We start from the raw sequence: 13,538 nt of genomic DNA on the forward strand, positions 1-13,538 counted from the left end.
AACTTTTGAGATTACAAAATTAAAGTTCAGAATTAGGTTTTAAGTTATAGTTAAAGTTATATCCTATTCGACTTCAGGAGGCATTTCAACATGGGGCAGGGCTGAGGGGGTGAGGTCGCTTTCAAAGTTTATGGGAAGTGTGATTTGCCTCTGGCCTTGTATGCCCCTTGTAAGGGCACAGCAATGCTACTATAAATTAAGCCAGTATGTTTTTGGTTTTTTTCCTATACAACAAACTGGACACAATAATTTGTATGTGGATCAGTCACACTTCACAGTCACAGACAACACTACCACTTACAAGGTTTCATCTTACTCTGCTGGAATGTTGGCTGGTTCAGTCCAGAGTTTCCCAGTTTTCTCTGTACAAATGGGTCATTATTCACTGCAGGGAGTCCAAGAGCCCCAGTTCCTATACCCGTCAGACTGCCTGTGCCAAGACCACCTACTAAAGAGAATGAAGGCAGCCAAAAGTCCTATCATTACTCAAGAGTCTTAACTTTATTATCATCTCTGTTTACAGTTCTTAATTATTTGTTTGAAATAGTTGTTTTTGTTCATTCCCTTACTATGCGTTTTCAATTTTACAAAAATCAAAATTTGTAAGAGTATATTAGAAGGAATGTCTAAGTTTCTTTTATAACCTCCTTAGTTCCTTTATTCTTGATAACTTATCAGTGTGTGGGGGGAAGTATACAATTTTCAATGCACATAATTTATCATGTTATAACCTACCATGTTTCCCTGAAAGTAAGACATCCCGCGAAAATAAGACCTACTTAGTTTTGCCTCTCGCTGAAATATAAGGCATCCCCCCCAAAATAAGGATTTGGATTGTTATGATGTTCCAGAAGATGATGACGTGACTGTCATTGAATAAATGAGTATATGTACCATAGTTTGTTGTACATGGAAATAACGGTAGTAACAAAAAATTCTTGATACTATAGGATTCAGTTTGTCTGGTTATGCTGGTTTGTGAAGACAACTACTACCGTACCTTTTTGTTGTTCAACAATAAATGTGTACCGTATTCTTCTTCATGGAAAAATAAGACATCCCCTGAAAATAAGACCTAGCGTGTCTTTGGGAGCAAAAATTAATATAAGACACTGTCTTATTTTCGGGGAAACAGGGTAGTTCACATAAGAAAAGTTCAACTGTCATCACGTCAACATGACCAAGAACTTCATCTCCCTCAACTTTAGCAAACAGACAAAATACAACAATAATCACAACTTTGCTAGAAAGCTTTAATGAGGGTAGTGCTTTTGGCTCAAATTAGAGAACCAAAGGAGCCCAAACCGTAGAGTAGTAGTATTATATAGACTTTGCCTGCTGCATTCCCACTCACAGGTTTCATTCAGCATCGTAACTTAAGATTATGATGATAAAAGATACAGATGGCTGAAAACAAGCATGTGGGTACACGCAAAATAGAAGTCAGCTAATACTGCAGTATAGTACCCAAAGTATATGAACAGGTTTTAGCAATTCCGTAACATTTCCAAGATAGGTAGGTAAGTAGAATACAGTAAGGCCAAGTACATATCCAACTACTTACTACCTTTCTTGTAACAATCACAACTATTTCACATAGCTGGGGTTCTTGATCTCAGCCTCTTAAAAGGTGGGATTAAGATACTCCTTACTATCTACCCTATCATCAGTGAAAATTTAAATTAACTCCGCCCTACAAATACTCTACGCCAACTAGAATGAATTAAGTTAATGGTGGTACACTGTTCTCTTTGTAACTTTGGGCACTGAGGCAGCTTGTGCAATGTCATGGTACTTTGTTTGAATAACTTCCCTTTTATTAGAACAGCTCCACATCCATACCATACACTAAGGCACAAAAAATTTATACTCTCTTCCCACCCACTCACTCTATGCCCTTACCTGGAAGCTGTGACGAAAGTCCTCCAATACCACTGAATGCAGTTGTCTGGTTTGGTGTAGAAAGGGGTGGAAATGCTTTTGCTGGTGACTGAGGGGTACTGAAGGCAGAGCCCAAATTTGGAGGAAAGCCCTGCATGCTCTGGGTATGGGGGGCAGCTGAACCACCTATACTAAGAGATGCCATTCCACCAAGCGGGTCAATCTGAAGGAAAACATTACAGAAATGTATTAAACATACTTCCAGTAAAGGCAGACATATAACACTGGTTAAAGGAATCTTTAGCAAAGAACTTGACATACACCAAAAGCAGCAAAGCTCCACACAAACTGATACTTAAAATTCTAATAAAAGTCAAGCATGCAAAGTAAGTATTTTTTACTCAGTATATTTCTTTACAAAGTTAAGTTAGCCCTTGGCAAGATACCACAGGTATAAAATGAGGGCTACCAGAACTTCAAGAAAATCATGTCAGATGATTAGCTCTGTCTGCATATATAGTACTGCACATTTGGTAGCAACATGGGGGCAGTGAATAAGCTGGAAATTCTCAATATTCTGGAAAAAAATCTCTTGGGCTAAATTATGTAACCTTTAACAATAAAAAACTTTAAGTGTTAGAAATCCATTTTCCAGGCAAAGGAGATAAGCAGATAGTCAAAATTAGAAAATCCTAGAGTTCAGGGTGAGCGATCAGCTCTGATTTTAGACATGTGTACTATATGAGTCACCAACCATCTTGTTTGTTTTTAAATATAAAGTCCCCAGATTAAAAACATATTGTTTATGTCAAATCTGCACAATAAAAAATTTAAAGTGCAATTTGTATCTAGTATGTTGACTCCAATGCTTGTCTTAGTATAAATAGTATACCTTTCTACACATAAAAATAAACTCCAAAATCCACTACAACATCTCTAACACACTAATAAAAACGGTTTCATTGCGCAACATTAGTAGTACCTATTTACTATTCCTAATCACTGTATATATTTTCAGTTATTTTGATAAACCTTTGCATTTAATGACTATTTCATTGTATGAAACTTTGTATTCATGATAAAGATGTTTAAAATCTAGTACCTAACTTCATCTGGCAGTATGCCACCGTGTAAAGCAAGAGTAACACTGACTGTGCTGTTGTTTTAAATGTGTCCACTTGGTTAGGCCATGATGCTCTCTGACTTGGCAGCTGTGTGATGATGCAACCTTCCATTTTGTGATATGATGTGGTCATCTTCATTTTCACAAAACAACCAGCTGAGTAGGTGGAGTGGCTATAATAGATTTTATAGGGGAAGGTGCAGAATTCCAAAAAAACAAACTCAATGCCACTGAGTGAATTCTTACTCGGGAAGACACTATAGGACAAGGTAGAAATGCCCTGTGGGTTTCTGGGACTATAACTCTTTACAGGAGGAGAAAACACCAGCATTTCTCTCTCACAGTGCCTGGTGGTTTCAAACTGCACACCTTGTGGATCATAGCTCAACTTGTAACCACTATGACACCAGGGCCCTGGTTCATAATTACAAATTGTATATAAGCCAAATGTTCATAATCTGGGGACTGTCTACATCAAATAAGTATACTTCCAAGCTTTTTAGTTTGCTGCACTAGTTCATTCTCCCCATTATAGAAAATTGATAAACAAAACACCTTATATTAAGTGGCCATCGAAGAATCACTAAATCCTGTTTTTTAAGCTTCAATCTGTCATTCAATGTAGCTGAAAATAGAAGCAAAATATGTTGCTCCGAGGGAAAGGAAGTGGTTGGTGTCAGGGAGTAACTTAAATGTACCTTGTTTTTACAAGAGCAGTTCAGTTGGGAGCTGAAGAGCCCAGTTATAACAAGTCCTTATGCTCTAGCAATGTTGCTTGGCCCGTGAAGCTACAAACTAGACACATCAGGTTCAAAGGCACTTACTTTTTCAAGAATCTCAGTAAATATTATGTTTAAGGAAAATCTGTACCAGTTAACAAAGGAAGTTGTTTTGTGAGAAATGTGGGTGAAAGGAGACAGTGGATGGTGGAAGATATGACAATAATAATTTATCAGGGAGTCAAGAGGGTGGGAGGATAGAGGAGGGGAAAAAAAAAAGAGGAGCCGATACCAAAGGCTCAAGTACAAAGAAAATGTTTTGAAAGTGATGTTAGCAATGTATGTACAAATGTTGGATACAATTGATGTATGGATTATTCTAAGAGCTATAAGAGCCCCCAATAAAATGACTTATTAAAAAAAAAAAGTTGTTTTGCATCTTTCCTCACAGTCATGTTCTATTTAATTTAAAATCTAAACTCAACTATAAGGCCTATTTATGGATTGCCTTTAAAATGTAAGTGGCTGCGATACACTGATATCTAAAATGTAATATATTCAGATAACTTTTTCCTTTTCAGTAGATTACTAATGACGACAAAATTTCATTCTACTCTAAATCTACTAGGGAGGGGCAGAGTGGGGGAGACACACTAGGTGTACAAATTGTAGCTTTTACTTACCTGAACAGGAGAAATAGCATCTAAGCTGCTAGCACTGGGAGGGCGTCCTTTTGGCATAACTCCAGGTGGAGGCTGCCTGGCCTTGTTCATAACGTTACTGCAATTGGCTACCATGGTAAGGATGGTTTCTGATAACTCCTGAGAAACACTCCTAAAGAGAGAATAAAGATGAAAATTATAATTTGCTACTCCCCAGAACACCTAAGTATAAAGTGATGCGACTCCCCAGAACACCTAAGTATAAAGTGATGCGATTCCAATAGAGAAAGCTTGTTGAAGCACATAGCTAATTTCCACCATTATCTCCCAACTTTGCATTTATTATGAGCATTTTGTGCCAATTACTTGCAGATTTCTTTCAAGTTAATTTACTTAATATTTCTAAAATAAAGCCCATGCATGTACAGCAAAACAAGTTTCAAAAATACCCCAAACATTGCATATTCTCAGCAACATTGACAAAACTTAAGCGTAAGCCCAGATCTGTTAAGTTATAAAATCCTCATGTATCAGAAGACTAGATTAACAAAGAGACAACTGACAGAATGGGAGAACATCTGAGACCCTTATAATGTGGGACGGGACGTGCGGCGCCGTGCCGCACATGCACACAGTATCCAAGAACCTGCCTCAAGAAGTAAAGCCTGTCAGAAGGTAAGCTGTTACAACATTTTCCAACAAAACGAATGATAGGAAGTGTCAAGATTGCCTATCAAAAGCAGAAAGCTTGCAAGACCTAGAAAATCAATGCAGTCCTAAAGACTTCCAGGATTTCCTGGCTAACAGAGAACTAGCACAAAAGAGAATCAATCAAAAGATAGAAGAACTTCCACAAACACATTACCAAATAAAATATACAAATGGCAAGCAATGAAGAGAGGACTGGTATCCTTAATCATTCTGGAATGAAATTGGCAAAATGGTGGGGAGGGGGTTGGTTTAAGCTAAATAGAATACTGTGAATCAGAATGGACACTGAGGGGATGAGCGTTTTTATCCTAGTCATAAAGAAAAAACAGAAAACAAGTGTTGGCAAGGATGTAGGGAAATAAGCCTCACTATTCGTTACTGATAGGAATTTAAAATGGTATGACTGCTGTGGAAAAAAGTTCAAACAGAATTACCACATGATCCTGCAATTCCCCTCCCAGATATACGAGGGGATACAAACAAAACAAAACAAACAACCCAGAACTGCATTGGGAGGAACGGAGCTCGTAGTACATTTTTCCCATTAGGCAAACTTTGATCAACTCACTTGAGTTAGTGCAAACACTGGCATAGCCTGCTAAGGTTCTCTTTGATCACAGTGAATTTTTTTGTAAGAGTGATTTTGTTCAAACCTCGGTTTTTGTGATGGCCTATTTAAGAGAATAGTGTGTTGATGTAAAATTTTGTTTTACTGCTCGGGAAAAATGCCACAGAAATTGTTGTGATGTTGAACACAGCACTATGTGTACAAGTGGTTTTCTCATTTCAAAAAAGGTGAAATATGGATTGATGGAAACTTCATTCTGGACGTCAGCCAACTTCCCAAAGGACGAAAATATACACTCATAGTGCACTTGGACTTCATTCCACCAGGTCAGACTGTTAATCAAGCTTTCTATTCACAGGTTCTGAAAAGATTAAGTAACAGTGTACACAAAAAAGGTGACTTGTGGCGGATGTGAGGACCGTTTAAGTGCCTCCATGACAATGCACCTGCTCATGCATCCTCTCAGTGTGCTGGTTTTTGGCAAAAAGCAGCATGCCCCAAGCACCTGACCTAGCTCTGTGCGACTTCCACAAATGAAGAGGGACATGAAAGGGTAGTGATTTGAGGATAAGCAGTAAAGGAGAAAATGAGGGGTGTGCTGTCAGCCACCCTACAGATGAGTTTGAAAAATGGTGAAAGGGGTTCCAAGAATGGAATCACAGATCTGACACACGTATTCAGTGTAACGGAGAGTACTCTGACGCTGATAAGATTGTTTTGTAAAAAAAAATTTTAATACATAACTTTGAGGAAAATTTCCGGGTTTTGGGGGGGTGCCCCCTGAAATATACCCCAAAATAGTGACAGTAGAAACTCAAACACCTATAGAGTTCACTGAGGTGTTATTCACAATAGCCCAAGGATAGAAACCTAAACATCCATTAACAAATAAATTCATAAAATGTGGTGCACACATAGCAAAAACAAAGCAAAAAAACCCAGCTATCATTGAGTTACTTCCAAATCATGCCAAGCTCAGTGCACAAGTCTTAGAAACTGGGTCCCAAAGAGTTTCAGTGGCATAAATTTTAGGCACTGAATTGTCAGGTCTTTCTACTGAGAATCCTCTGGATGAATTAAAATCTTCTTGCCATCCAGGGACTCAGCAATAAAGAAACTAAGCTCTGACTGATTCAAGCTAGAACATGTGGAGAATCTGGAAAACACTATGCTGTATGCATTAAGGAAAGCACAGAAGAACAAATATTGAAGGTCCCACATATATGAAATATCTAGATGAGACAAATTAAAAGATCAAAGTTTATTAGTCATTACGATAGGTAAGAAGGGGAAAAGAAACAGTTATTGCTGGAAGAGTCCTGGTGGCACTGGAAGTGCCTTGGTGGAGCTGTGGGATAATTGTTGAATGGCTAACCACAAGCTAGAGGTTCAAACCCACCAGTCCTTGCATGGGAGAAAGATGAGTTTGTCTGTTCCTGTCAAGACATACAGCCTCTAAAATCTTATGTAGGGTCATTACAAGTTGTTATTGCCGTTAGGGGCTTTAGGGCTTATTGCAAAGGGGTTCATGTTTACTTTGAAAAGAGTGAATCCACTTCTAGTGATCCATATACAACACCGGGAAAGATGTTGCATGTAAAACAATATTCAAGATAGATAGAAGCCATCTAAAAGGCCCTAATATGAGATTAATTGAATAAACAATGGATCAAAAGTTGGCTGTACAAGATGCAGATATATAAAATGACAACAGAGCAAGCCACTGAGAGGTCTATCAACTGTTAAAATGGTGACAACAAAAAACAAATAAATAAATAATAAAGTGGTGACAACAAAAATGATTGGATATGTAAAGCAAAATCTAATTCACAATTTAAAAAAAGGATAACGTATCACTGAAAGGAATTAAAGATGAACTAAAAAGAGAAACACATACTCAGGTTCATAAACTGGAGGCCTTAATGCTTTTTTTTACATGGCAAGGCAACACAATCCCCAAATACTCTGCAGGTTGAGTGCCCCAACTGGCTTCTTTGCAGAAACTGACAGGCTAAACCTAGAATTCACATGGAAATGCAAGGACTAGGACAATCTGAAAAATAAGTTGTATTATTCACACTTACAAATTCCATTTTTTATTGCAAAGGTATAGTAATCACCATATTTATAACCAGACACAATGCCCTGCAATAGGTTTGAGCAAAAAGGGTTCCTGCTCTCCACTCCAAACCTCACTGCCTTATCAGCTAAGCTGAGGATGCTCAGTTCACCACATATAAAAATAGCCTGACTCATCTCACTGTATTTCTTGAAAACACCCACGTAGACCTAGCAAGTACTGTAGTCTGTGGGGTATCAGAAAGGCTTTGGAAACTCGTAGGGGACCTGAAGCCAAGATGATGCCCTCAGAGATGGTTCAGTTTATCTTTGGGTCCCTTATGACAGTAGCTCATTGTCCTTTCCTTGCATAGCTGTTTTGGGTTGTTTTTTTTGTTTTTGTTACCTGCGTTTTCAAAACTACACAGTACACCACTAGGAGGACATATATAAGCTATGAAGAAAAGCCAAGACTGGCTATTAAGTGAGGACAATGGTTATCTGGGGAAATGGGGAACAAAGAGTGGATTGTGACTAGAGAAGGAAGGATACTCATGGTAATTGTGATTCTGGTAACTTTTTTGGGGGGTGGGATGGGGGAGATGAGTTAGCTTGAGTGCAATTATTGACACTATTATTAAATTTTAAACTTCATGATACAGTTCACAATGGATTTTTTTTTTAATTTTAAGGTGACACTAGCAAAAGAATAGACATGCACATCAATGGTATTGTATTCAGAGTCCAGAAATAAACCCACACATTTATGAGCAAGTATTTTTTTAAAAGACAATTTAAATGGGGAATAACATTTATCAAATGAGGTTAGGACAACTACCCATATTCATCATATAGAAAGAGGGTGGACCCATATTTTACACCACGTGAAATAACTGACTTAAAATTGATCTAGTACATGGGGGGCTTCAAATAGTTTGTGGGAAATTTTAATCAAAATATAATGGAGTTTTTCCATGCACCTTTTGAAATCCCTTTCTGTATTTTAAGCAATGTATCACAGTGGTCTAAAAACTGCTTGATTGATGCTCTCACTTTTATTCAACCAGCCTACGTCTTCCTTAAAATCAGTAGCCTGGATTAAGTATTCATGCATTAAATACAGTCCTTTTAAGCATAACTCGCCTACCCTGCACAAGCTTGTAGACAGGCCAACATTGTTGCCAGAGTTTCTGGAGGGAGTTGAGCACTTTTGGGCTGATCCTTCTCGGGGGCAAGTCCACCCAAAATGGAAGGGCACCGTCTTTTTAAAAAGGTCATACAGGCCTGGATAAAGGGCTCCTGAAAAAGAGAAATGTCTCTCAGTGTTCGTTGAAATTCACTGAAAGTACTGTCAGATTAACTAAAATTCAATCTAAACAGCATCTTTAGTACTACTTTAAAATGGCTTCTTTATCCATTATAACTATCATCAAGATTAAAAGGCAGAAATGAATAAACAAATTCTGCTTTACCCCATGCTCTCTAATTTTATCTGTGAGCCACTTGTCAAGTTTGAGGTATTCTCGACGTGAAGCAAGTGCAGCAAGGTCAATAACAAAGGCAAATGGAGTACCATTTAGCAGCATTGACAAGGCCTAAAGAAAAAGAGGATTAGAAACTCCAAATCAAGCAATTAAGTTTCTCAGTCCTACTTTCTATTTCCACCAGTTCTTATTTTCACAAACAAGCTTAAATCAAATACATTGACTGTTGGTTGCAGTTTTTTTAAATGGTGTGCTACATTTCTGTGGTAGGTAACATTAGAACTTTCTTAAAGGAAGGTCATGAATACATGACACTACCTTGCAGAAAACCTTTATCCAGCAATTAAACCTGGTGCAGAGGACTCAATCAAAATATGAACAGTGATCTTTTCCCATACCTAAGCATAAGACTATTGTCAGATGATTCTGGTGATTCTAAACAAAAACGTTAGCGTTGATGCCCAAATACTTTCTCCAAGGATTCTACCTCATAGACATACATATTCCATAATTCAATCCTATCAAACAGTATTATAAAACTGCTACAGTTTCTTGAACTCCTTGATATCAGCTCCCTCTTTACCCCACACCCCTCCCACCCATGGTAGCTCCCAGAAACTCTTATCCTACTTGTCTCTATAGGTACATCCACTCTGGATTTCATATACCAAAAAACATTTTTTAAAACACCTGACAAAAATTCAAGAAGGCTACGCACAATGACAAAATTACACACAGATAAATCTCAATGTACACTATTCTTAAGGTGTCATTTGTTTGAGTATTTTTTTCTCCCGCTCTAATAACGTGAAGTGTACAAATTCACTTTCAAATTCACCTTCAAGTCCTGGGCCACATCAAGAATTCTAGACAATTTGGCCTGGTCATACTGCTCCCCTCGCATATACCACTCTGCCATCGCATGCATGATCAGTTGGCGAATTGAGGGAGACTGTCCCTGAGAGGAAAAGAGTAACGAGGCTTAAATACAATATTCCTAAGCATTCTACAGATATGACTCCAACTTCTCAGCTAATGTTATTTGCTTTATGCTCTATAAAATAAAGAATATCTATATAGGTATTAAGTTCAGGCCAGGAAGATTAAGAAATTACCAGAGTGTGCATCTATTAACATTCTTTATGAGAAAGTTACTTCACACCCAAATCCTAACTTGTCATGATAGAGTGGATTCTGGCTCTTAATGGCTCTGTATAATGTTTTTAAAACTAAAAATCATGACCATCTTTCTACCATTGAATAGCTAGTGGGTTTGAACAAGGACCTGCCAGGGATAGGGGCGGGGAACTGAATGGTAGAGCACAGGGCATTTAAGGCAGAGAAACACCCACATGACATTCAGTAAAATTTGTAAAATTGTACAATATAAGGATTTAACTTTAATGTAAATTATTGATTTCACTTAATAACAATGTATCAGGAACTACGGGTAGAACAGTTTTATTTTTTTAACAGTTTAACTTTTCAAGAAAGTGACAACATATTAAAGTTTATTGTTCCCTATTTTATTCACTATTCTCCAACTCATCAAAGAATGTCAACCACTTAAACTGAAAATTGGGAAAATGGTCCTGTCTTACCTGTCCATGCCATGCATAGTGTAAAATAATAGCAGAGTTTGGGTGGTTTCCAAGGAAAATTGGCATCAGAGTGGAGATGAGTTCATGGCGCAAGGTGTGCCAGGAGGTGTTTATCTGTAGTAAGGCCAATACCAACATGTCTGGACAGTGTTTGATCGGGAAGCTGAAAAGCTGTTTGACTTGCTCATACTGCCCCACTTCTGCGAGCCTCAGCAGAGACTCAATCAAATCCAAGCTCTTCCTACACAAGAAGAAAGACCATCTATCAATGAAAATCCAAATATACAAAATTCATTTTCTAAATAAAGTGATGCCAGCTATCAGAACAAAACCAAGTGACTAGTACCTTCTAACATTTGCAGCAGAGATTTTTATAAAGCAATTGAGGCTTTTAGTTCATTTGGAACTACTATTCTTAACGAAATGCATGCTGGGCAGCAAAAATGATTAAACTCCCCCCAACTGCTAGCCCAAAGGTTGACAGTTCAAACCCACTAGCACTCCACAGAAGACATGAAAATTCGCTCCTCTAAAATTATTGGCCAGGACACCTTATGGAGGAGAGGAGTTCCATTCTCTCTTAATCAACTTGATGGCACAAAACCTTTAAAAAAGCAGGCTCATGGGAAAATTGTATTAAGGGTAGGATTGTACCAACTGTTATTTTAAGTGCTGTCAGTAAGTTGTACACCTATAAAAAAATTAAATTGGCAAAAGGTGCCCCCTCTGCTGAGCCTGTGTAAGTGCAGCCAAACATCTTATGGGGTCTGGTTTCTTGTTGAGTTGTAGGATCGGGTTTCATGGGACATTTTAGTTAATTCAGTTAATAATGTGTTCAGTGCTTCCATTCTAGTTTGCTGTTTAGTGCCTGGGGTCTAAAAGCTTGCGAGCAGTCATCTAAGGCACAACTGGACTCTAGTCACCTGGAGTAAGAGAGAAGGAGAGTCAACAACAGGAGGAGGAAATAGAATGTGGCTAATTCCCTCCTTGAACAACTGCCTTCTTTGTCAGGAGATCAAATATATGGGTTGGTTTTATCATTACTGAATATTTTGATCAAAGAATCCAAAGAAGAATCCTGTTCAAAAGGGAGGAAATGCAGAAAAGAATTTCAAATTCTCGTGGAGCCATGAGATGTATGAACCCTTGAAACTACTGCTCTGCGATCATCATTAAACCTCAAAGCAAGTATTTCCCTGAAAATCATCTTTAAAACTGAACGCTTTAGTGGCCTAACTAGTACCAAAGGCCTGCCTTGAGCACTGTGCCCTTAAGATCTCCAACGGACGGACAAAGTTATCAACAGCAGTGTAATTACATTACAATGGTGTCAAAATTCAACTCTGCCATAGACTTGATTCAAAAGTCAGTTACCATACAGAAACAGCGTAAAACTGTCCCTGTAGGTTTGAGGCTGAAAACCTTTGCAGAAAGTCTCATCTTTCCTTCCAGAGAAGCAACTGACAGTATCAAACAACTCAGGAAAAAAGGCTTTGATATTACACAAAGAGAAAAATGTATCCATGTCCATAAATTACATGTGTAGAAGCTGTTCGATTAGTGTACGTTTTGATGCGTATATTTTCAACAACAAAAGAACAAATGGAATTTGGCGAAGAGGAAGGGGAGGGCAGGCTAATTAAAAATACTATTTCAGTTAATGTTGCTTTAACAACTTCATGTTTCCAAAACAAAGAAGTAGCCATTTTTACAAGCGAGATAAGAGTGTTTACCATGTGGCAATTTCTCGATTGTCATCCTCTGGTGGTGCTTTCAAAATGTCAGTGGCAACAGTATGGCAGGGATAGTCAGCAAAACAGAAGATCTCCGGATTGATAAGGGAATGCTGAATGAAGGAAAGCTGGAACAAGAGAACAAACACACACACCTAGTTACTGCAGAAAATTGGGAAGCTGTAAAAATTAGACTGATTTTCATTTGGCTAATCTCAATCTTTTATTTGATTGAGTTCCTCTTTTAAAAATTTAAAATTTGTCCTTTCAAAACTCACAAATAATTCAGTTAGATGAGAAAGGTACATGAGGCTTTGGACTTATAAACAAAATTTGATTAAACTTGATTACTGCTGTATCAAGTATTAAACAATGTTGACAGTCCCTCCATGTTCATGACAGCTTTATTTTCTGAGCTATGTAAAATAAACTCTTTGTTTATTTTATGGGACAGTGGAACTATATTACATGCAAGGAACAAGACACCACTTAGTTCCCTTTCTACAGCTAACCACTACTTACATACCTGACCTTCTGCATGTTTCCAAGGCCTGTATATCAGGTCTACTGGGAACACCTCCATACCCAGGCCTCTCTGAATACCATAAACCACATTTTGAAGTCCTTTACTATCACGAATCTGAAATCCAGGGTGGTCCAGTTCATAAGTTACTTCCTTGAAATTCAAACTCGGGTTCTACAAAAGAATAAAGTATTTCTATGTTTAAGTAACCTAGAATTCCATTAAATTGTTCTAATTACAAACTTCAAGTCATCTGAATCTAACTAGAAATGTGACTTAGAAAGTTAAGCTCTAAAATTAGCATGGTACTCAAACCTGCACACTTCTGAAACTTTTGGGCATATACGAAAGGGCTCTCTTGCTCTATCCAACTCTAGTTCCCACCCCATGATAACAAATAAGCAACTATTCAGCATCTCTGTACACCAAGATTTTTATTGTCTTAGAACAATATGGCAAATATAAATCAGTTGCT

General features: G+C 37.9%; 1 protein-coding gene and 1 non-coding gene across 7 annotated transcripts in view; both read right to left on the minus strand.

Annotated features, from left to right (window-relative positions):
* CNOT1 (CCR4-NOT transcription complex subunit 1) overlaps positions 1 to 13,538 on the minus strand; it is a 103,909-nt gene that overhangs the window by 37,587 nt on the left and 52,784 nt on the right. For 2 of the 6 annotated variants that reach the window (XM_045293698.1, XM_045293696.1), the window contains exons 11-19: positions 13,067 to 13,237; positions 12,541 to 12,668; positions 10,808 to 11,048; positions 10,045 to 10,164; positions 9,195 to 9,317; positions 8,870 to 9,021; positions 4,407 to 4,557; positions 1,903 to 2,104; positions 302 to 445 (exon numbers count right to left, since the gene is read on the minus strand). In XM_045293698.1, the coding sequence (XP_045149633.1) occupies positions 302 to 445; positions 1,903 to 2,104; positions 4,407 to 4,557; positions 8,870 to 9,021; positions 9,195 to 9,317; positions 10,045 to 10,164; positions 10,808 to 11,048; positions 12,541 to 12,668; positions 13,067 to 13,237 (1,432 nt within the window). Of the gene's footprint in view, positions 1 to 301; positions 449 to 1,902; positions 2,105 to 4,406; positions 4,558 to 8,869; positions 9,022 to 9,194; positions 9,318 to 10,044; positions 10,165 to 10,807; positions 11,049 to 12,540; positions 12,669 to 13,066; positions 13,238 to 13,538 lie in introns of all 6 variants that reach the window. The other 4 variants (XM_004704630.3, XM_045293697.1, XM_004704629.3 and 1 more) reach the window with 2 other exon arrangements.
* On the minus strand, positions 3,695 to 3,830 carry LOC115870749. Its single transcript, XR_004046880.1, has one exon. It is a non-coding gene; the product is annotated as a small nucleolar RNA SNORA50 (small nucleolar RNA).

The sequence above is a fragment of the Echinops telfairi genome, unplaced genomic scaffold (genome assembly GCF_000313985.2).
Source record: "Echinops telfairi isolate 266 unplaced genomic scaffold, ASM31398v2 ScPeMD7_2291;HRSCAF=2852, whole genome shotgun sequence".
NCBI classification, from domain to species: Eukaryota; Metazoa; Chordata; class Mammalia; order Afrosoricida; family Tenrecidae; genus Echinops; species Echinops telfairi.